General features: G+C 40.9%; 2 protein-coding genes across 7 annotated transcripts in view; both read right to left on the reverse strand.

Moving 5' to 3' along the window:
• Positions 1–5,212: 5,212 nt before the first annotated feature.
• Positions 5,213–7,473, reverse strand: BBS10 (Bardet-Biedl syndrome 10). Its single transcript, XM_055712796.1, has 2 exons — positions 7,263–7,473; positions 5,213–7,190 (listed from the first exon to the last, which is right to left on the reverse strand). Exons 1-2 carry the CDS (start codon positions 7,445–7,447, stop codon positions 5,243–5,245), a joined length of 2,133 nt encoding a protein of 710 aa, XP_055568771.1. The 5' UTR covers positions 7,448–7,473; the 3' UTR covers positions 5,213–5,242.
• A 558-nt stretch (positions 7,474–8,031) lies between these two features.
• OSBPL8 (oxysterol binding protein like 8) overlaps positions 8,032–24,137 on the reverse strand; it is a 93,601-nt gene continuing 77,495 nt past the window's right edge. For all 6 annotated transcript variants that reach the window (XM_055712791.1, XM_055712790.1, XM_055712794.1 and 3 more), the window contains 13 exons: positions 22,974–23,158; positions 22,160–22,241; positions 21,366–21,464; positions 20,812–20,908; positions 20,370–20,468; positions 18,864–18,961; positions 17,197–17,286; positions 16,479–16,615; positions 15,971–16,156; positions 13,313–13,400; positions 12,814–12,916; positions 12,095–12,200; positions 8,032–11,838 (listed from right to left, as the gene is read on the reverse strand). In XM_055712791.1, coding sequence (XP_055568766.1) covers positions 11,703–11,838; positions 12,095–12,200; positions 12,814–12,916; positions 13,313–13,400; positions 15,971–16,156; positions 16,479–16,615; positions 17,197–17,286; positions 18,864–18,961; positions 20,370–20,468; positions 20,812–20,908; positions 21,366–21,464; positions 22,160–22,241; positions 22,974–23,158 — 1,506 coding nt within the window. In that variant the 3' untranslated portion in view covers positions 8,032–11,702. The remainder of the gene's footprint in view (positions 11,839–12,094; positions 12,201–12,813; positions 12,917–13,312; positions 13,401–15,970; positions 16,157–16,478; positions 16,616–17,196; positions 17,287–18,863; positions 18,962–20,369; positions 20,469–20,811; positions 20,909–21,365; positions 21,465–22,159; positions 22,242–22,973; positions 23,159–24,137) is intronic.

Genomic DNA, 24,137 nt, shown 5'->3' on the forward strand with positions numbered 1-24,137 from the left:
AAATACACCTCATGCCAATAAACATCTCCAATAGAGTCAACACAGATAACAGATTATTTTTTTTTTTCAGCACAATGTAATTATTATGTTCTCTTTTTTCAGTACTGTATCGGTAATCAAGAGCCTTGGAGCATTTCTGGTTTTAGGAAACAGAACCCATGCAGTTTATTTGCCCTATGAATATAATCCAGCAGTCTCTACAATGACTTTCATTGCTGCAAAAGCCTAAATGTAATCCTCATACATGATACCAGACACGTATCAAGTCTCACGTCAAAATCTCAATGGACGTAACTCTCATCTGGAGCTGCCTTTTCCCCACATACACAGAGAAATCCCTGCCATGTGTTCACTCTGCATTCACATTTTATGGTAATATTTAATCAGATGCTTAGCCTGGAAAACTAAGACACCCACTGAAAGTAGGTCATGATTATTACCGAAAGAACAATCACCATGCTGGATTGTTTTACTGGGAATCTCAAATTAAGAACAGGTTAGAGATTGTTTGGTAAAACACCACCTTTGTAAAAATACCTTAAACGGAAATATTATCTTTTATAGTCAGTTCTGCTGTAGGTGGCTTAGGACACAGACACACAGGAAGCAATATTACCAATGTGCCCTTAATCCCGCACTGAACCAAAGCCTCAGTGTAACAGTTATTTTATCTGCTGTTGATTTAATGAGAAATAAACTGTCTGCTGAACCAGCAGGAATGGTTTTCCTAGAGAAAACTACTTTGTATTCTTTTTGTCAGAACTCTTTAAAAAGAGTGCACTGCTCTATCTATCACAGGAATAAGCATCGCTTCTGAAGTCTAATCTTATATTGAATCACATAATTAAGAAGGAGTTACTATGTATTGAATCTATTACATTTTTGCTATCATTATTTTTAGTTTTGGAATGCTAAAATTATAATTCTTATTCCTGGAAATAAATATTAGCTTCATATTTGCAGAGGGGAGTAATTTGTATAATTCCAGATCCAAACACCTATTTCTAGTCTAAAATGATGCCTTACACAAATTGCTACTGCAGAATTACAATCATTTAATTACAGCCAGCGTATTCCCAAAACTACTGTTTATAAATTCAGTCATTATTCTCTTCATGTGTTCAGTCTTAACAGTTATCATGTGATAAATAGTATAGTAAATAAAACAGGTATTTAATCTTTGGGTTTGCTGGTGACAAAAAAAGAAGTTGCTTAATTTTCAAGATAAACCAAAGAGATTTTTGAAACTAAACACTGAAATAGTTTCTCTCTTGAGATTTAAAATAACCTTGCCAAAAAATACACAAGGGAACAGATTAACCTAAACAAGCATAAAAATAAATTTAGTAATAAAAAAAATTGAAGTCTTTACTGCTAATAGCAGATTTGTTGCATAACAAAAACCAAATTAAGTACAGGCTCAGATAAATGCAATTCTAGTGAGGTCCAGGAGATATATGCAAGTGAAGAATTTAATCTTCCTTAATCTTCTCACATGGTATGATTAATCACCCACCTGTGGACTCCGGAAGGTGACCGTTATAAAGATAATAACAGAAATAACACAAAATTACCAGTTATGCCACTATACAGTTATGCTCATGAACAATACATTGCATTCCCCTACTCCCTCTTGCAAATGTGACTCAGTAGTGTGGGATTTGTGACACAACAATATTCTTTGTTGCGACTGGTTCCTATTAGCTGTACCCTCTATATAGGTGCCAAAAAGGCTAAAGGTCAGTAATCAACTAAGCATGGATGAAAATATAAGGCCATATTTAGGTTGCATAACTTCCACTAAAGGAATTAAGCAGTACTTGTTTGGCAAACAGAGAGCTGGTGTTGTCAGAGATCAACGAGAAGGGCCCGGGAAGGTGCTGAGCAGCACGCTGCTGGGTCAGGCAGTGGGGAACAGAGGCTGTCTCGCTGCAGTCCCAGCGCCTGCAAAAGCCTGTTGAGACTCAGCCCCCACCCAAATCAACAAATTAAACTGCAGTGTTCTTGTCACGTAAAGAGATTATTCCCATTCTCAGGAGCCGTGTGCAGGATGCAGTTTCAATCTAGTCTCACCGTACATTACTACACGTGCATCTTAAGACCTGGGTTTGTTTAAATTTGGGGGGGTGGGGGGGGGAGACTACCTGCCCGCCGTAGATGCGAATTTTCCACCTGACAAATGGGGTTACCTTGCTTAAAATACATCTACACTCCCTGTGGCAGAGGCGAGCACTTTCAAAATAGTCTGATGAATTTCATGTGGGGTAGAATATTGGTTTGCTAAGGGCTGCGGAAAGGACAGTTAAACATCTAGGTTTTTTTAAAACCATTCCTCTAATTTTAGGCTATTAACACCCTGTACTTTACGTCATATTTCCAGTTTGGACCTGAGCGCACACCCATGTCCACAGGTACCAGATTTTCACTTTGTGTAGAGGCCAATCCATACTCAGAAATGAAAAAATAATAGAATAATAGCACAAAACAGAAATTAACTCTGGGAAACAATGCAAGAAGAAAAAAGAAAAACCTGTAGGCTTGTACAGCCTTAGTGCATGCCCAAACATACTGCTCCCTGTGACTTGACTGAGAAAACATTCTCCCGAGCTGCCCCAGGTAACTGCTTTGTCCCTTTCACTATGTCAAAAGATCACTCTTAGAGTCATCCCCATGTGACCTATCAAAGGGCAAGCTACATTTATAGTTTTAAAATGTGGGATAGCCACAAGATGTCATGAATAATTGCCTACCTAAGGCTTAGGCACCAACGAGCAGTAAGAGTGTGAGGAGGGTGACTGGCTAACCACAGCCTCTGTGGTTGGGGGCAGCTGCTGAAGTGGGTCAGAAATGTCAGCAGAGGAGAAATGGCACCAACAGCACCTGAGCTGTGGCCCAGAACGCAGACTGTACCTCTTCCCAGGGCTACAAACAGCCTTTCTCTTAAAGGGTTGATGGGACAGCAGTGAACCCAAAATATTTTCTAAGATTAGGTCATGATTACACTTCCAGGCTAATTACTGGAGAAGACTCTTAAAGAAAGAGCTGAATCCAGAAGTAAATCTGCTCTTCTCCCTAAAGACTAAGTTAATGCCTTTTTTTATCTTGAGCTGGTGCACATCTCCTAACGCGCTTAGACTTCAGGACTGGAAACTGAACAGCCATGTCCTGAGCAAGCATCCACCCCAGCAGTCCAGGACAAAGGAGGGACCTCCTTCTCCAAGAAAAAGGTGTGCCAAGTTCTCTTCTCTACACAAAACAGGGAGGGAATTAGTAGTTTGAAAGGGAAAACATATCATTCACAAAATCTGAAAGGACAGGGAATAAAAAAAATACAGTCTCTGACTCAGTGAACCTTCAGACTCGAGAGGTTTCACCAGAAGCAGGTCAGAAAAGGAAGTTTTATGCAACCGTCATTTCAAAATTCTCCCTCGTATCTCTGGCATACAAAAATAAGTTTTGTATACGATACATTTTTTGGACTTTCTTCTTCTCAATAAGAATGATGCAATTTACATCAAACAGCCAGAAGGCCATTCACATAACAAAATATTTTTGGTTTAACCTTTTTTTCAAGAAACTGTAGTAAATCTGAAAGTGTGCAGATATGCACATGGTATACAATTCTGTGAAGTGATACAGCATTCTCTTTATTTTACCAGTGTTTAGCAAGCACCTTGCTTCAGAATACAAAAGCAGCTTCTGCAGACAACCCCCACTGCTGCCAGGCTTCAGGTGCCCTGAGCTGCAGTTGTTAAGACTACCACGAAACAAATCATTCATTTTTTGGCCAGCAAGTTGGTCAGCAGTTGGAAGACAGTATGCAGAAACTTGTTCAAGACCAAAACTGTCTTGGCAGCTCATTACAACGTTGAACTACAGAACCCAAGTGCCTGCTGAAGCACCAGGGCTGGTGGAAGCTCCCGAGCGGCCCTGAGGCTGGCTGGGCAAGCAGGGCACCGGCTCCAAAGCATCAGCTTGTCCACAACAGAGATTCATCTTCGTTCATACTGGACCTTTCACTAAGCAGCTACTGAGAGCATGTGGTAATGGCAAGAATGTGATTTTCCTTTCTCTCCTCCATACTTAATTCTCTCCCACCTCTGCACCCAGCAAAAATGATTCTAAAAAAGAGAGCTACTGGCCCTAGTCCTTCATTAAAGCAATCGCTCTAGTGAACACTGAGTTTCACTGTTTTTCACATGCAGGTGTCTGTAAACTGGCCAAGAAAAAAATTGATTACAATATTTTACATTACCAAGAACATACATAAACTTTCACCAGAAAGTTATAGTCAAACAAAGCATTGCTGCCAAAATGGCTAAAAGAACTTTGGTAGATAGACTCTCCTGAAGAAACTGAAAAAGGGAAAGAAACAGCATAAGTTAATTGGGGGGGGGAAGGAACCAGTTCTGATTTCCAGTTGTCATCATCTCAGGTATAGCAGATAAATATGTTTTATGCCTATGATTTTAAATATCCTCACTAAATTTTATTTAATGGCATATTTTTAAAAAAATCCAGTTATTCCAAGTATTACGCAATACTGGCAATGGCACACAGAGAACCAATGTGGTATCATTATCAGCTGCAGCTGTTCAGTTACTCAAAAACCTCCCCCACCAGACCTGTAGCTTTTAAGACACAGCAAAAAGGGGAGTATGTTGACATCCAGGTGATACTGAACTTAAAGTAAATATCAGAGTGAAAATCCTGGAGCAAATGATCTTCCCTTTCCGGGAAAGAAACCACAACATATGCAAAAGTATTTTTATTTAAAATAACATTCAATCCAGCCTACTATAAAGGCTAGAAAAACCTCTTGCTTGTAACTTGCAAGTTCAGCGGCTCATGTCACACGGGCAACTTTTAAAATGCCAGGAAAGCTAACGACATCTAGCTTGCATAAATACTCAAACCACCAAAACCAAGCAAAATTCACCCCTGGCTAGAATGTACAGAGGATCCTCTGCACGTGGATGGAGATGGCATTGCACATCATCTGCTGTGGAAATCAGCTACATTTCTCATGTTTGAAACTTAAGTCTGTGGTGTTCACAACCCAGTTTTCCACAAACCTCAGCTGGTTAGCCTTTTTCTTCCTTTTCTTCTAAGAGGAAAGAAACATGTCAGGTCTTTGGGCCTAAAAAGGTACCTTTTAGTCTCTAGCAATGAATTTTGACACATGTCCATTTGACAAGACGACACAGGAAAATACGTAATTAAACATTCTTTATTAATGATTTCAGAAGTCATCTTCTGAGTCATAATCCTCAATTTTTTGCAGCGGCCGCTTAATACCAATTATTAAATCTATGGAGAGGAGCTCTGTAACACAATGAAGAACTGAAATGACTAACTGGTATTTGCAATACACCAGTTCTAAGCCTTTCTCATTCACAGGCAGTGGCTGATTTTTTCTGAGCGAATGTATGGCTGTGAGATAGAATTTGGTAAAGCTGTTTTGTTCTGTTGTCTTGTACAAAGACTTGGGAATACTTAGCAAAGCATCGGCAACTACATTAGATATGACTGCCACCTCTGACTGCTCAACCTGTTGTGCATAGTACTGAATATAATAATGTAACAGAATTTCGAAGTAACCTCCGACTGGCAAAACTGATCCTGCTTCTATGAGGGCATCTGAATAATTCTGTGTAATACTTACACAACTCTTTTCATGTTTAGATGGAACTATATTGCAACTTGTTTTCTCTAGGTCTTTGCCAACACCTAGGCGTTCACACACAGTGACTGTATTAACATTATGCGTTGCCGATACAGCCGTGCTGCAGTTCCTTTGACCGACTACAGGTGAATCACTTCTATGGTCCTCGTGCATGTTGCTCCTATGTTCGCATTTTGCATGCTGTTTCTGTACATTTCTTGAAGAGCCATCTCCTTGACTGGCAACATCGAATTCTTTGATGTGCAAGATAAGATTTGAGGGTATTTGCAAGTCTGTCTGCACCCATGCTGGGTATTCACTTCCCTGCAAATCAGGGTTGACAATTTGTGTCTCCGTTTCATCCCTATATGCTTTCAGTTGGTGTTCAGAAACCTGATTACTGTTACAAGAAATATTTTCTATTACGAGTTGCTTCTGAATAGCTGAAGAATGCCAACTGCAAACATCTAAGGCTTCAATCTGGCTTTCACCTTCTCCTTGGTGTTCCTCCCTCCGATCAACTGTTTTAAATAGCTGCTGCAACATTGTAAATGCCCCTTGTAAAGCAGCAGCATGCTGCTCATTAACACCCTCAACGGGCCCACAAAGAATAAGGCAATGGGGCTGAAAGGCGCACACGCTGGTGAAGCCAATGTGAACACACCTTTTTGATCCGAGCAGCAAGGGCTGGCAAAACGTTGCCACTGCGGTTTCAGTGATTTCTCCATCTGTGTTATCACTGAAAGGCATATAAGGCGACACTCCTGTAATTTCACAGATAAGGGCCACTTCTTCCAACGATAAGCACTCTACCACTGAGACACCGTATAATTTTGCATAGTGGATAATGACCTCCTCTTGCTTCACGCTCGACAGTAACAGCTTAATGCTATTGCGCTGCAAGCGTTTCATTAAGGCTTCCGTCCTCTGCGTGATCCAGCACAGGGAAGCCTGGTACTGGCCCTCGGAGTCGACGACGAACTCGGTGCCGGGGGCCGAGAGGGTGGGCCGGAGGGCCTCGGTGACCAGCACGGCCCGCAGCTCCCCCCCCGCCGGGCAGTAGGCCGCGAAGTCCCTGCAGAGGACGAGCCCGGGCAGGATCCTGGAGCTCGCCACGGGGAGGCCGGCCACGGCGGCGTGCAGCTCCGCGAAGCGGCGGCCCAGGAGGCGCAGCACCTGCGGGCGGGGGCCGGCGGCCGGGGCGCAGCGGCGGCAGTACTCGCTGCAGAGCCGCGCCAACGGCCGCCGCTCGCCCGGCCCCAGCCGGCCGCCCAGGTAGGCCTCCAGCAGCGCCTCCAGCGCGCCCCACTCCGCCTGCCGCCCGCCCAGGGCCCGCAGGTGCCGCCGCAGGCCCCGCGCCACGGCCCGCTCCAGCACCTGCGCCTCGAAGGCCCGCAGCGCCCGCCGCAGGCCGCCGCCGCCCGCCGCCCGCAGGCCGCCCAGCACACCGGCCAGCAGCACCACGAACGTCTTGGCGCCGTCCCCCGTCGCGGCGCGGTGGCTGCAGGCGCAGGCCGCCATCATCCTGCGGGCACACGGGCGGTTAGGGCGCCGCGCCCCCCGCCCCGGCCCGCCCCCGCCCGCCCCGCCGCGGTACCTGGCCGTCGGCGGCTCCAGGCTGAGCGCCTCCAGCAGGCGCCGCCCGTCCCGCGTGAGCAGCGCCTCCCCGCCGGGCCGCACCAGCAGCGCCCGCCCGCCCCGCGGCCCCAGGGCGCCGCGCACCGCGCCCGCCAGCGCCGCCGCCTCCTGCGCCAGCCGCCCCAGCTCCGGCCGCGCCGCCATGGCGACCGCCGCCCCGCCCCTTCCGCCCGGCGCGCGCACGGGCGCACCGCCCCACGCCGCCGCGCCGTGAGGGAGAGACCCCGGGAGCGGGTGCGGGCTGCGGCAGCCGGCCCGAGCGACCGGCGCACAGAGCCCAGCGGCGCGGGCACGACACGTCTTCATTGGGTGCGGCGGCACCGCCGGGCCCGGCTCCCGGCCCCGGCCCGCCTCCGCCGCCCCGTAGCAGTTCAAAAGCCCTCGAGAGCGCGGGAAGGGCGGCGGCCGAGCGGGAACGCGTGGCGCGGCCGGCCCCGTGCGGTGCAGGCACTTCCCCCCCGGCCAAGCGAGAGCCGCTGCCCGCACCGGGCCGGGCCCTGCCCCGAAGGGCAGCGAGTCGAAGCGCTCGGCCCGCGGGGCTGCGGCCGTTTCCGTAATGCCACAACCGACGTGTAGTACAGCTCCATGTGGCAAACACCAGCCCCGCTCCTGGCTCACCGGCCAGAAGAGGGAGAAATGCAGCGTGTTTCGGCAGGTGATTTCCCGCCCCCCTCCCCGAGCCTGACAGGAAAGTCAGTCTTCGCACACAAAAGCCCTCACACAAAAGGTCAGATGTTACATATGGCACAAACTTTGACAACTCTTTACATGTCTCAGAACAGCAAGAAACCCATCAAGAAGGCACTGTTTACAATACTTGAACATCTGCTAAATTTTCTGTGATTTGAGGATACCCTTGAAATAACAATAATTAAAACTTACAGATGTACAGAATCCTTGTTATACGTTATTTACACAACAGTGGTGAAGCAACAGCCTTTAAGAAACTATGTGAAACATTGAATCCAAAGTCTGTTTTTATAAACAGTCTAGCAAAAAAGAAAATTGCCAAAGGCACAGGAGGGCAGCAAAAAACAAACAAAAAAAGGAAGAAACCACCTTCATTACATTTTATGGGACCCTTCAAATAAATTATGAGGTTTAATTGAGCAGGGGAACAACCAGGCTATACCCTCATTAAGTAACGTCAACTAGTTAAAAGGAATCAAGATGTGAAATGCAAGAATCGTCATCTAGTGCTGAAACTGATACTTAATACATTTCACATGGCGTATTTACTTTTTCTTAGCTTAGGTCCTCTTTACCTAACTAGGCAACCTGTACCTAAATGACAAATTAAAGGCTTAGAGTGCATTTGAAAAAAACAAGACCAAACCAAAAGGACAAAACCACGTGGCAACAAATTCTGAAAATATTTCCTGTACAAGAAAAAAAAAACAAAACAAAACAAACAAGATTTGTAAATCAGCTGTGAAAACAAGTGCTGTTTTGAACTTTAAAAACTAGTAGGAGGTCACAGCTCTCAAACACCTGCAAACTGTACAATTAATTTTTATGACTACGTGCAGGCAGAGCTCAGTGTTACGTACGCAATAGTCAAGATCAGCTACACACCATGCCTCAAAAGGACAATGGTGTTGTGCTGAAGAAAAGGCTTCACACATGCCTGTGACCAGCTGTACTGTAAAAATCAGGCAAGAAATTTATTTGTTCTATTCACATGAGGGATCATCATAAAAAACCCGGCAAAACAGAAATGACAAGGTTTTCAATGTACTTTTCAAAATTTAAGGTATTACACAGTCAAGCAGAAGTCTGTGATTTTACTTTTTAAAGTTTCACCATATATCCTTTACCTTCCCTAAAACCTCTTTGACAACAGAATTAAACTCAAAAAAATAAGTTGAAAAGGGAAATAAATAAGCACAGGCCTTTTGCCTCCGTTCAAGCCTTTTACTCATCTTGAGCTGAGTATGAATTTCAGATATGGAGTATATGTTTAATCTGACATTGTCCAACACAGCACTGCCAGCCAACTGGCTGGGTCAAATCCACTTACTACCATGCAGTCCACGTAAAAATACATGCAGACTGTGTTATTAACTGATCTTGAATAGAAGTGATCAAAAAAAAACCAAAACCAAAAAAACCCCAACCAAAACCCCCAACACAAAAGGACAGAAGGATATCTCTCTTTACCAGGGAGATAAAAACTTGTAACTATCAGTCAAGAGTTTCAGCACCACATATTTAGCAGAGTATTATTTTAGGGGATTGAAGTTATTGCCCAAGTTCTCACTCATTTCCTCTTGTATTACTCTCATGTACCAAGTATCTTTAAAGGCTTGTAATGGATTTTAAGACAGGTGAAGCTTTGACATCTGAATGCAATAAGGAATGGCCAAAGTCCAGGCTGAGAATATTAAATAAATACTATATTCTGCTTGCTTTATGCCATTTTATACATGGCTAACAACTTCAGCATCTGTTTGGAGACTTAACTTGGGGTTTGGTTTCTTTTTTTTAATAGGGGGACTTTCTACATTCACAAGTTTTACCTCATCAGCTGTAGATATAACAGAAGTCCAATCAAGTCTGGTCTTGCCTACGTATACAAAAATCACTCTGGTTAAGATACCACATTCCAGAAAATGATTCAAGACCAAACGATGCTAATGGAAAGCTGTAAGAAATAAGCTGAAGTTGACTGCTTAAGCGATAAACTTCTACATAGCTGAAGCCCAAAGAAGGGGAAATGTAAAAAGAGAAGGGGAGGTGTTTGAAGGCATCAGCCACAGCAATATACAAGCTAGACTGATGAACAAGTAAACAGTATTTTCACAAAATACTGGCAAGACTGATGTAGAACAGAAAGGTAGATCACCTGGAGAGTCAGGGAGGCTGCCCAAGGCAGAGGGAATACCGGGCCATGGCAAAAACCCAAATGCGAGCCTGGAACTGTTCCACTGCCCAGAATGGATTTCATTTCTGAGAGAATCCTCTGAAAACAAACTTGGCTGCCCTTTGCATTGTGCTGCTCATCCTCCCGCTGTCTCACCTGCGTTACCAAGAGTACTTTTGCATACTACAGCCCCTTTTTTGACTTAGTATGCTTGACTGGCACACAGAATTCACCAGGTAAACACTGGCACTACTTTTTTTTTTTGCTGGAATTTTACAAGTTCTATACATGCATATATTTCTTCAAATAAAAACATAAGAAACCCTGGTTTTAAATTGAAACTTAAGCTTCACATTAAACTGCATGGCTACAGCATAATGAATACATGCATGTGTGTGTTCTGTTAGGTAGTATATATCGCAGTAAGGAGGAATTTAACAAAGACTTAGGGTTTCACTCCCTTTTGTTTTGGTGTGTGTGCTGTTAGCCATCCCACAGTTTCTGAACACCTTCCTCTTGCAAATGAAAATGTGTGTTTACAAGTGAACTCACTATGGTGCTTGAATTCTGTTCTACATCGTCTCTCTTTTGGGAGGTTCAACTCAAGCTACATAGTAAGCACACCTCTGCACACAATTTGTTTCAAAAATAAGAAAAGTCCTGGCATCAGCAGTCTGTCCACTTACTGTGACATGGCCATACACAAATGCAAATTCAAAGCTGTAGATCTATCAAGACTTACAAACATACCATAAATCCTTGACATTTGCAATTCATGAGAGAGATTGGACCAAGACAGTACCTTCCTGGGTGCTGTACTGTTAAAAATGTGCTCTGTACAACAGATGCAGGAATGTTTTTATGAAGAATCTGAAGTTTTAAAACTATAAAAATAAAACCATCTGGCTTACAAGCCACTATAGTATTTCAAGATAAAAACTCATATTTCCAAAACAAAGACATTACATTGCAGAATTCCCAAAGACTTCAGCTTTTTACTTGCCAGTTCCTAACACTCGCGATTGTTGTATAATAATGTATTTGTTTGACCTTAAACAAAAGTTTACTTCCAAACACCCAATGCCATTTACAAAAACTGTTGGCTACTTCGAAAGTTCCTTTGTTACAAAAATGGTAAGTTTAAATGTAACAAAGTATGCTCATTTCTCATTCTACCATAACAGGAATCACATCCTACCTACAAGGTCTGACCTCTGAATTTTTAACTTCACCTATTCCAAGGTGGAGATTCATCAGCAGAGCATATGATGTAATATAAAACACAAGGCTGATGTCATATGTCTGCGAGAGAGAGGCACACACCAGAAGCAAGAGTGTACTGGCACTTACGTAATTCTTACTTCAACTGGGTAGATGGGAGTATGATTCTGAACCATGAATGCTGAGGCAAAGTTCTGTAAGTTGTTGCTACAGGGCTCTTTTAGATAATATTGCATCATTTAATGTCCAACTTAAAATATGGTCCCCAGTAACAGTCTGATCATTCCAGTTCAGAAAGGCCCTTGTTCATGCTTCCTATTTGAACAAGAAATTAATGACAAGCTGTAGCAGAACCACGAGTAAAATGAAGACATAGTGCTTAAACTGCAAGAAGTGGTAGTCCACAGGTGGTGAATTAGAAGTGACTCTGTTTCGTAGAGCCATAATGTCCCTGTAAGATAGAAAATAATATCCTGTAAGTGACAACCTAGACAATTTGGCATTTTCTAGCATGGTCAGGCTCCCTACAGAAGACAGCTTTTGAGAGAAATTATGAAACATCAATGAGCACTCAACATTTGGGAAGAAGGGTAGTTTAAAGACATCAAGGTTCTAAAACAGAAAGATACATAACAGCCTCCGAGGAAAAAAAAAGCTAGAAAATTAGTATTCCCTAAACCATTTTAAAGCATTTTATTTAGTGCTACCTTTTAATGTCTTCTTGTGTCTCCTTTATAGATTCAATGGCACTCTGCAGTTCACCAAGGTCTGCCCCTTTTTTCCTCATTCTTGTATTATGCTTCAGAAGTTGTGCTAGGAAGACACAAAAGCCAGATGTAATTCACAGAATTGACTGCTAAGTCGAAAAAGGAACAAAGTACTAATGACAAACTAAACCAGTTGCAAAAATGAGGAGAAAGTTTGCTAACTAAGCTTCTACTGGAAACTAAAGCTTTATTTCAGAGTCACCTCTAGCACAGGACAGCAAGTCAAATGCTTGAAATGTCTTAAAACAGTCACTATATTCTTTAATTTCTGCAAGCATTACCAACAACAAAAATCTGCCTTCTAGCAACATACTGATCTACAAATTAAAATAATTTATGTTGTTTTAAGAAAAGAGTTTACAAACACCATTTCCCGCCCCCCCCCCCCCCCCCCCCCCAACTAAATATGTGCAGCACTTAAGCCTACCTATGCTACATACTGATGTTTAAGGGGACAGGAAAGTTTGCAATTAAAACCATGACCCATTCTGCTCCTTTGTTTTTCCAGAATGTGCTTCACATTGGATAGAACTGTGGTGTCAAGCATGCATTATTTCATAATACATACATCGATATAAGAAAAGTATGTGTGACTACAGAACTCTGTTTCACTGTCAAATAAATTCATTATTTCTGTACCCAAATACATCTTTTCCTACCTTCACTCCCAGAGGAATCCTGGTTATCAGGCTCAGGGGATGAGAAACCACACTCTCCTTTCTTCTGACTGGCTGGCTTTCGTTTCATTTTTGGAACACTAACCTACAATTGACAAACTTAGGAATTATTTCCAGATAACCAGACTGAAGCAAAGTGGCACGTTCTAATAGAAATAGTTAAAAGCATGAGATCTAATACAAGTCCAGGTTGAAATTTTTGATGTATAAGCAATCTGAAGTTTGTGCATCTTCCCATTTAAGGGAAAATACACATTAAACTGTTGAGTTCAAGTTTGCATATTTTATATTTCTATCCAAGTCATCTCTACCACATAGGATGCAACACAGAAGTGAAAGACTACGGGACTCAGTAAACTACATTTTTCTAACAGCAGCATTTCCCATTGCTCTCAATGCTTTGATGACCTTTACACACACAACACAACATATATACCAGTCCCTGGATCTTGCTGCATGTGCTAACAGAACTGGAACATACCATTGGTGTCCGATGTCGAACTTTGGTTTGGATGGTGCCATCTTTTTCAAATTGGATCATATCATTCAAAGGGTCCCACGGTCTGGTACTAGACAAAGTAAATATGATTGATTAATACCACAGCAATTTAAAAAAGAAATATTTTCCTGCTCAGAAGCTATTCAGCATGAACAGGTTAAAGCTCTCTCTTCCTACGCAGAAGTCAGACATGGAATAAGTGATCTTGTCTTCCAGCTATAGCCCAGTCCTAACCTGAAGAGCCCAGAGAGCCAAAGAAATAAACTTTTACGTCCAGTTCAAACCCTCAGCCAGCTGGTAAGAGTACAAGCTGTTGTATTAACTAACAATATCACTATGAATTTATCTGGTTAGTGATATTTAGTTGTCAAACATGGAGAGGTTTTCTGCTTAACGTACAGTTACTATTTTACAACTACAGGGAAATTAGGGGATTTTAAAAATTACTATTATTTTTGTACTGCTTTTTTGGTTGGTTTTTTTTCTTTTAAAAGTTGCCTAGGAAACTGCTTAACAATCAGGTACCTCAAACCTGCTTTCAACCCGAAGTAGCTAATGGTAATCAAGGCTGGTTTCAAGAGGCACTAAGGAGCTACACACAGTTTTCTTGTTCTGATTTTTTTAAGAGGCTTTTCCAAGTATAGGTTGATACAGAATTAAGATTAAAAAAAAAAACCAACAAAAAAAAACAAACCAAAAGACACGTAGCTCACTGGAGAACAACAAGCAGCCAAAGGCAAAGACTGACATCCCCACCAATTACAGCTTTTTCAGATAGAAACTGCAAGTCAGCTGCATGAAGATCATCCTGATGCATAGCTCTAGCGAGAGCAGATTAAGCATGGATTTCCTTTCACCTCCTCCTGTATGCCTTTTAACATGTTTGTAGCCATTTCAGATGTAGAGAATATAGACCTGTATTTACATTTTAGCTTAACCTGACCTGAACTGAATGTCACTGAAGATAATCGGGTTTAGAACTAGGCATTGCTCTCCCAGGTCTTCTGTATTTGTAATCCAGATGCCTAAATCCATAATCCAGATATGTTAGCAAATGCCACAGCTCACTGAACACATCTTTCATAGTAAGCGTAAAAGGCTGCTCTCTACATGGACGGGGTGGTGAGCCAGCATCATATGAAGGATCATACGGAAGGAGACAGAAGTTTCTTCCAGGGACTGCTGACAGCACAGACTGCTTTCTAGCACATAGTAAAATTTCCACAGCACATCCTTGAACCACAGGGCCTCAAGGAGACAAGAAATAATGCATATTAACAAGACAGATTACCCCTTGCAGCTTTAAAACCCAACAGATTTAAAGTGCAGTACTTGCCCTGAATGGTTTTAACACAGGGTTCACCAGTATGGGCAGTCAATTCAGCTGGACTACTCACAACTCTCCCCAAAGGAACAGGCATCTACAGCACTAGAAGGTTCAAACCAAGAGAGGGTGTTTCACAGAGTATTTAGTCTAGTTGGGGAATTGTCTGCTGCAGGATGTTTTGGGTGGTGAAAGTATGCGCAAACTTAAAAGAAAACCAAGGAAATTAATGGAAAATAATTCTGTTGAGAGCTGCTAAATACACAGAATCCCCGCTTGGTTCTAGGAAACCTCCAAGTTGTAAATTTGCTGAGGATATGAAGAGTACTCTGGATTCTTGTACTCTTCGCTATACACACGCTTAGGTCACTTCCCCAGTATTGCTATTCTGGTATAGAAAGGTGAAGGGTTCCCAGGTTTAGCCATGGAAATATACTTGCAGCATCCAAGGCTTCAAAGTTGCTTAATTCCGAGTGTACCATCTTTGGATATTTTACTTCTACAATCCTTGCAATGTAGAAGTGTGCTGGGTATTGAAAAAGAATTGGCAGAATGTGAACGTCCTGTGAAAAACCATCAATAGTAAAGGGCTCAGCTCCAAGCTGACTTTTGCAAGCACTGGTGAGAACACTGAATGCATCCCAGCAGTCAGAAAGATGGCCACATCTACCATCTTCCGATTCAGATCATCACAAAAAACGATTCACACTCAGGTGTGCAGGGCATATTTGACAGCCGAGCAGAGCCACATGGTCCCAGCATTAACCACTGCTGTAAACCTGTTATTCACAGAGTTATTCTAACATGTAATAAACCATTAAATAGCTCAGTTCACCTAAGCACAGGCTTTTCCCATTTCCAGACACTAGATTTTCTGATTTCCAGTTGGTATGCTCATATGTACCATATTTTCCAGTCTGGAAAAATCTGTGTAGCTGCTCTGGTCAGGCTGGGGAGGTGGGGAAAGGAGCACAATCCATCCCCAAGAAACACTAGAACACAGGCCAGATTTGTAGAGGCACATAACCATGAAGATAAAAAAGAAAAATTCCATTGCAATAGTTAAATTAAAAATGGTTTGTTGTATTAGCAACCACTGCCTTTTCAACACTAGAAGGGCCAACTCAGTTCAGCTAAAAAATTATGCGTTTTAATTAAAATATATAAACAAGAATATCAAGTAGCATTGCTTATTTCAGGAGTTTGAACTCAGCTATATATCAAAGTTCTTTTGCTTCTTAAACACCAGGAAGAGGCTCAGCAACACTACCAAGCACTTAACAAGCAGTTTTTGTCACAAGCACTTCAGAACTCACTCAGCGTATTTGTAGTGCCATTCTCCTGTGACTGAATCCTGATCAAACAGCTTGCACGTCCACTCTTCACCCTTAAGTTTCCTCTCTTTGGCACTCCGTCTCTGAGCTTCTTCCAGGACGTATTTCTCTTGAGTAGCTTCTGTTTGGTCTTTATTATTTATTGCTTTTGTCACTTGCTGCCAAAGCCTGACAAACAAGCAGTATAGAGAGTTACAACCTCGTTGACAGAAATAACTGCAAACATTTCCTTAATTATAGGCTAAGTAAATGGACCAACCTTAAACAGAATATAACTATGCTGTAATACATGTTTTATCAACATTTCCATCAAGACCTCCCATGATTGTGAGGTTTGTAAATAATTATATTGTATTTAACAGTGCTACTTTCTTGTTTTACAGGTCAATATCAGCACACATGGAAAAGAAAGAAATGATAATTTGTTCATAATTTGGAGATGAGTTTTATTTTATCAAAGTAATTATACATGATTCTAAAGTGAACTTACTTCTCTGACTCAAAGTCATCTTGTTCCTCAAACTTCACTGTGTATCTAGGTAATCTACGCTGCTTGATATCAGACGTTGGATTCCAGAATGTCTCCGACACATCTGTCTTCTTGTCACTAATAGTAACTTCACTGTCCTGTAACATACATAATTCAGTTACCTTAGTTGTAATAATCTCAGAGAGTGCCAAAATAACACATTAGGGAGGAATAAGCAATTCTTTTTTTGTAACAAGACTTTGTTTTGTTTTGGATGTATGTAGATAAGAATAATTACATATGCTACATATTCCACTTCTGCACGCTGTGCTAGTTCTAACTTGGAACAGAGGTGCAGCGGAACCATGACCACATTCAAAACCCAGCAGTGCCAGTGTCAACTCACCAGAAATGAAAAAGTTTATACATTTCATGCTGGTGCCATAACAGTTCTTCACAGTACTGACACATACACTAAAAACATTTTGCAAACTGAAATGCGTCTTCTTCATGAACTACTCAAACGTACACAGCTTTTCTATCTTTTAGGAGTTCCAAATAAGACTAAGTTGATTATATACTTTCTTGAGAACTGTCTAACTATGAAGTGATACTTTCTATAAAAGTGGTACTTAACACTTCCTTTAAAAAAAACTTGAGTCCTTTTTGTAACTAAGTGCTATTTTAACCTGTCTCAACTATGAGCCAGAATTATAAAATACCATCCCTCACTACTTACCCAGTGACCCTCCAAAATAGCCAGAACTTCTTTGCCAAGCTTAATTTTCCCTGATATTTGGTTAACGCTGTCATTGTTACCCAAAAAAGGCTGCAAAACAAAAAGAAATGTTTTCAAGTTTATTTTAATAGCAAATTATTTTTGCATTTATGTCAGTGTTAAGGAGAAAAGTGTATTTATGAAATGTGATGCAAACAGCCTTGATGATTCTTAATATTATAACTTACGTCATTTAATGCCCAAAACAAGTCTGATACCACCGTAAGTTGTTCTCCAATATGGTATTTTCTGAAAAGTTTTGCTAAGCAAAAGCATTGTCTAAGAAATGTGTGAAAGAAAACTGAATATATTGCAGAAAACAGTGATACAGTGGAGGACACAATAATTTGCTACACTAATTTCATCACTTTGCCAAGCACCATTTGTTACTGGAGATTAACTCTTGCAGAAGGCAGAACAAAAATGATTGCCAAGAATTTTCTTCAGCCTTTTTGATAGTCTGCACATGTACCCTATGGGCGGATGAGTCAAAATACCAACTAACACAGCCTCCTAACTTTTATGTTTCCCCTATAATTTCTATAATTTCAGCTGAATACTGTTTCCCTCTCCACGTGCACACTTCTTAACTATTTTTTCAGCTTTAAATCAGTTTCTGCCTTAAAGATGGCAAACCTATTTGAGCAGTGCAAGCCATCTATAAGTAGTTTAGAAACCTTTGTTTAGCTTTTGTGAGAATGGAGGTGCTCCTACAGCATGCAAGCTGCTAAAAATAGTCCATGTAAACAGCACTGGCATTAGGCTGATATAAATGTCAGCCAAAGCTTTACGCATCATCTTTACTCGAGGTGTCACGAGCAATTTAAAATTTACCCAGGATGGAAGAGGGGAACCTGCTAAGCTCTCCTCCAAGGGCTTTCCAGGAGTTTAAAAAAGACCCCGAACATTTTCAGAGAATTAAAAATCAACAATGTATGTAACAACAACCACACAAAATACCTGAACCACTGATCATATCACTAAACACTTCCCCTGTTCTTAACTTTCCTAGACACACACTTTTGCCACTGTTTGAGAGAAGACAGACTGCTGCTTTTTCCCCACTAAACCCATGGGAAGCCCAGGCTGGAGACGGCTCCTGGCAGGACCTGTGGCCCCGTGGGCAGAGGAGCCCCGGCTGGGGCAGGTTTGCTGGCCGGGCTGGTGACCCCGCGGGGGACCCAGGCTGGAGCAGCCTGTGCCTGAAGGGCTGCGCCCCGTGGGAGGGAGCCCAGGCTGGGGCAGGGGCAGAGTGTGAGGAGCCTCCCCCTGCGGAGGAAGGAGCAGCAGAGACAGCGTGGGATGGACCGACCGCAGCCCCCACTGCCCGTCCTCTGCACCGCTGCGGGGAGCGGGGAGGGAAATCGGGAGTAAAACTGAGGCCGGGAAGAAGGGAGGGGTGGGGGGAAGGTGTTTTTTCTTATTTAGATGGTAATAAATTAAACTAATTTCCCCAAGTCGAGTATGTTTTGCCCATGATGGTAATTGCTGAGTGATCTCCCTGTCCTTATCTCTACCCACAAGACTTTCATTACATTTTCTTGCCCCCTGTCTGGTTGAGGAGGGAAGTGATAGAGCAGCTTTGGTGGGCACCTGGCATTCAACCAAGGTCAAATCACCACACTAACCTTCAGTTTGAATTCAATTGTTGCACTGTAGCCAGTTTTCTCACAGGTGATGTTGACTGTTCCCCCAAGCTCTAAGGTCATTGTGCCATATAGAATTCCTGCCAAAGAAAAAAAAAAGCGCCAACTAAAGTTAATATTTATAATTGAGCAGACAAAAAGCCTAAGTTCTTTGGGCACAATTCCTACAGTAAACACGTCTGTGCCAAAGGAAAAATCACCTTTTCAGATGACCTTTCCTAACGATAAGCATGATCCTTCTGCCAAGTAAGATAATCCAAACAGAAACAAAAAGATCTAAGTGAATTACAGATAAGCAGGAAAAATGGTTTAAGACATATCTTTGGTAGTGTATGCTGCTGGCTTTAGCAAGGGTTGTATTAAGTTTGATTGGAGATGATTGGAGGAGAGAAGCTTTTGAGGTTAAGACAGGAAAATAACTCTATGACAAAGAGAGCAAACAAAAACTTCACTTGAACAGAAGCAGTATGTACAATCAGACCACAGGTAAAGACAATCATGCACAACCAATGTAAGACAACTCTGATCACCTCCCTAAAGACTTTTGGAAGTACAAAGCTGACAATGCTGACTACACCTTCTTTCCCATGATTACTATCTTTCCCCCTGCAATCCAGCATTTGAAACACTGGATAGATTTTACACACAGTGGATGCATGTGCATGTATGTTTTTTTCACCGCGCACACTCTCCTTCTCCTCATGTTCTTCTACCTTTCTCCCTCTCCATCAGCTTTATTAGTCACACTAGTTCTCCTACTCTTTTGACTTGAATGTATGTACATATATGTTATGTGCTTTTTAATTGTTGAGTATTATTTTTGTCACCAAAGCCATGAAAAAAAATCCAGTATTAAAAATATCCATGAAACGTAAAAAGAGGAGCTTACCAAACTAATGCCAATTTTTTTTAACTGCTAATTGATTTTCATACATCTCAAATGAAGAAAATATTATAGTTGCTGACTATGAGGCTTCTGAAAAAGAATTCTGGCAAGAGTAGATAAACTTGAATAAGTAACAGCTTAAAAATCAGCAATTCTGCAATGTCCTTTGTACTACTGATCTTCCAGAAAATTTTACAAACTATTGTGTAGTTTCCTGTAATGAAACTAAAGGTAAATGGTCATGATTTACAGTCAAATCACACAGTGAGGTGTAGATACTACATTGCCTTTTATGTTTACAAGAGGAAAATACTGGAAAAGCTCAACACTGTTCTTTAAAAAAAGCAACTCAAACAGAAAATTACTGCCAGGTAATGACAGCCATATATATGCTTTTGCTATTTATGAAAAAAATAATCTTTCTGTGCCAAAAAATAGATCATTGCTTAAACAGATGCATTTCTTCTGATAAAATATGCTACAAAAGCTCAGAACACTTTTCTCAGATGACAAACTCTAAACCAACACAGTATACTATTTAGAAATAATAAACTTCTGTTCTCATAAATTTGCCATTTAGAGAATGAAAAAACCCTCACTACCTTTACAATGAGCGTATGGCATTGTCATTACATAGTCTTCTCCCCTATTTAGGAATGTTAGCCGTCCTTCTCCCTCCAGTATGGCAGATAATGAATTCCCTGAAATTCAAAGATAAAAAGTCACATCTCTCACTCTGCAAGACAACAGTTAACTTTTCCTAATAACTGAGCAATAAAATTAAGAACATCAGTACATTCAGCATTGCAATCTATCCTGTCTAGTGAAGCTACTATAATACAGTGTCTCCAATTAAAAATTAAAGTACTCCAAAAATAGAAATATAAATTCCAAAGACCAATAGGAAAAACTTTCTAAGGAAAGGATAATACAATGATCAAAACTTTGATTCTTCTATAGCCTTCTTTCATCCACAAAACACAGCTCATTTGTACCAATTTAATACTCCTTAATAAAGGTACAAGCAAAGAAAATATTATTTACCATAAAATTTTGATTTGGCCAGAATGCTACCACTAAGGCAAAAACCATCCTTGCGGTTGCTAACATAGAAGGCAGATATTGGAGGATGATGTGATACCTGTTGAAAAAAATCCACATATTTGAAAAAAAACAACCCTAAACCAACCATCAAATCAAAAACATGCAATATAGTATAAAACTTGAGCTAATAATGACCGAATGCAAAATTCAAGCTGCACATAATAGAATACATTTAATATATAATTATATTACATATAATCTTAATCTTTAGAGATAGAGATCAAGCAAACAGCAAATTTCTAGAGTTAAGAAATTAGCACCTGACTTTTAACTGGAGAGGGAACAGAAATGCTGAAAACACCTTTCCCTCTGTCTCTCTAGTAGGAAGACACACTTAAAAGAGACACCTATAAAAGACTATGCTCACCTGGAGAGCTTTCAGGCTACTGTTCAAACATTTTAATACTTTTTCTGAAACTACTACATCATTTGGCTAACACAAAAATGCAACAAGTTTATTTTTCTTAAAAATATGTTCTGGTTATTGCAGCTACCTGTTCAGCAATGTAAAAAGTCTTGCTATTCGTCCTTGGATGAATCCACATGCAGCGGAAAGTCTCACCAAGTATAGGATTGTATGGCTTTTTTAGTCCCTAAAGAGAAAGAGAACAGACAGTAGCTGTACAATGCAGGTACAGAAACTCACAAAATGCTTTATCAGGCTGCTACTGAAGACACACACACAAAAAATAGTCTTAATGTATATACTAAAGTACATTGTACTTGATTTCATCACTTGAATATTATGCTCAGTTACTCTATTCCTCATTCTAAGGAAAATGGCATAGATTTAGTATACCTGCTGACCTATTCCAGGATACAAATAAGGACAAACAAAAAAAAAAGATTTTTTTTTGGTAGGAGAATTATTACAGACCTTTTGTCTGAAGTTAGACAATAAGTGTTCTCTTCTTTCAAAACTGTTTCCCACCAACATGACTATAAAGATTACAGAGTGTAAAGCTAAATGAAGTAGTGGAAAGAATAATCCTCCAAGGGTAGCATGTTATCACTGGAGAATGGTACACACAGAACTGGCTCAACAAAATGTTTAGTTCAACTTCTGCTCCAAGGGAAAAAAACCCAATTCAATACATAGTCTATTTTAAGCATGGCTAGGGACCACAAAGGTCCCTGATGCGTTTGTGCAAGTAACAAAAACTTAACTTTGCTTTTGAAAAATGTGTAACAATGTAACTTAAAAAGAAAAAAACTTACTCCAGCACATCCCTAAGCCCTCAAATTAGACACGACTAAAGTAAAGACAAAACAATATGTGAGAGGACACCTTTGGCTTTTTGTAGAATCCTGACAAATACCACTTCACTACTTTTTTCATGCGGTTGTAAGCGTTTTCTTCAAGAGCAGCTCTATAAAACAAACAGAATGCACAGATCAAATATCAATATTGTTTCAGTTATAACACACTATCAATCGTTATGATATATCATCAATCTAGGAGCCAACTAAAACAAAAGTTTTGTGACTTTACTGTAAAACTTTCAGCCTGACTGCATCAAATTCAAAGTTTTCAAACAGTTGTCTGAAAATGGAAATCACACACAAAAAAAAATCAGAAATGGTGTTTTCATAACTGAGTTTGTTCTTTGTAACATTAAATCCTGTTCCACCCCCACTGAAGTTCTTCCATTTATGAGATACTACTTTATAAAACTGGCCTACATACATTATGAACTCAGGAGTTGAATAATATTCCAATTTACAGTCTTTAATTTATTAGCTATATTTGAGCAGGCAACTATAAATCTGAACAGAACTTAAGACTGTATTGAAACACCTCCTAGAGAAAAAAAAAAATAAACTAATTTGGAGAAGTCTTCTAACTAGTCTCCAAAAGCTAAAGCAGAAATGTCTGCAAGACAATTGCTATTAAAGTACTAAGAGTGGCCAGACTTCAAGCTCTCTGGCAGTTAGCTTTCAGAAAACAAGGATATCTGATGACTGATAAATTGTCAGACAAACATTCAAACTCTAAGCAGTCTACAATGTTGTTTAAGTAGACTGGATCAAATGTTTTAGTATACACTGTGACTCCATTTGAGCTAGGAAAAGAAGAAAAACCAGAAATAGGATTGACTCACTCGGACAGAAAGTCGGCATGGTAGTAGTAATCGGACAGCTTGTCCAGGAAAGAACGAGGTTCCAAGATAAATGTAGGCAGTACAACCTTGGACAAGTCCATTCCTGGCCGGACTTGCTTCAGTAGCGTCCAGATCAGACTTTTGTTTTCTTCTGACACTACTTCTGTCTGAGCAGCCTCCCCTGCCTAGGATGAACAAAAAACTGATTACAGAAAGGGAAAAAACAATATCCTCCAGGAGACAGGTCAATATATTCTAAGGATGCAACAAGAATAGAAAATAGCTACTTAAAATGCACGACTCTGAGAAGCTGAAGCAACTGTGGGAGAAAAATCAAGTTTATCTAAATATTAGGCTACATCTTTAACAAAGTATGATAGATACACTCTTCACCATTAAAAAACACATTTGTTTTCATCGGCCATAAACCAGAAAAATTTTAGGTAGAATGTTGTTCAGAAATCCTCCCTTAGTCCTTTCCTAGGCATCAAGTACGTTACCCTGTGTTCTCATGTGCAGAATTTAATATAGCAAAGGGCTGTTCATTCTACCACGTTTTCCCCACTACGAAAGCTGCCATGTTTATGCTTCTCACTGCCATGACCAGTCAACAGTATGAGTGGTTTTCCATAAAGAAAACCACTACTTAGGGGTAAGTGAGCAAAACCAGCAGCCACACTCCAATACGCTCCTTTCTGTCCAAGAAGGGATATGTTCTTCCTTACAGTTTCTGAAATCAAAAGTAAAAATTGTAGGAAACCCATCCCTTTTTCCAGAACAGTTCTAACACACACTCAATAATTTATTGTTAACTTAAACTCTTCAACTTTCCCTAAACTACTGTTTCTTCTAGAGTAATAAAGCACAAAGTATTTATGCCCCAAAGACATAAAAAAAAAAGACAAAAAAAAATTTAAAAAAAAAATCTCATAGTTAGCACTTGTAGAAAGGGGAGATTTATGAAAAAAAAATTATCTTAACCAAAACTTTAGTAACAGAAGTTATCTTTATAGCAAGTAAAACATGCAAATCCCTGTGAAGATACATAAGATAACCTGCAGAAGTGGAATGGGAGCTCTAGGGCATCATATTAGCAAGCAAGGTGACATCAGAAACAGAGCAAGCCTTCCACTGAATTCTGGAGACCCCATGGCTGCTTAACTC

Source organism: Falco cherrug, chromosome 5 (genome assembly GCF_023634085.1).
Source record: "Falco cherrug isolate bFalChe1 chromosome 5, bFalChe1.pri, whole genome shotgun sequence".
NCBI lineage: Eukaryota > Metazoa > Chordata > Aves > Falconiformes > Falconidae > Falco > Falco cherrug.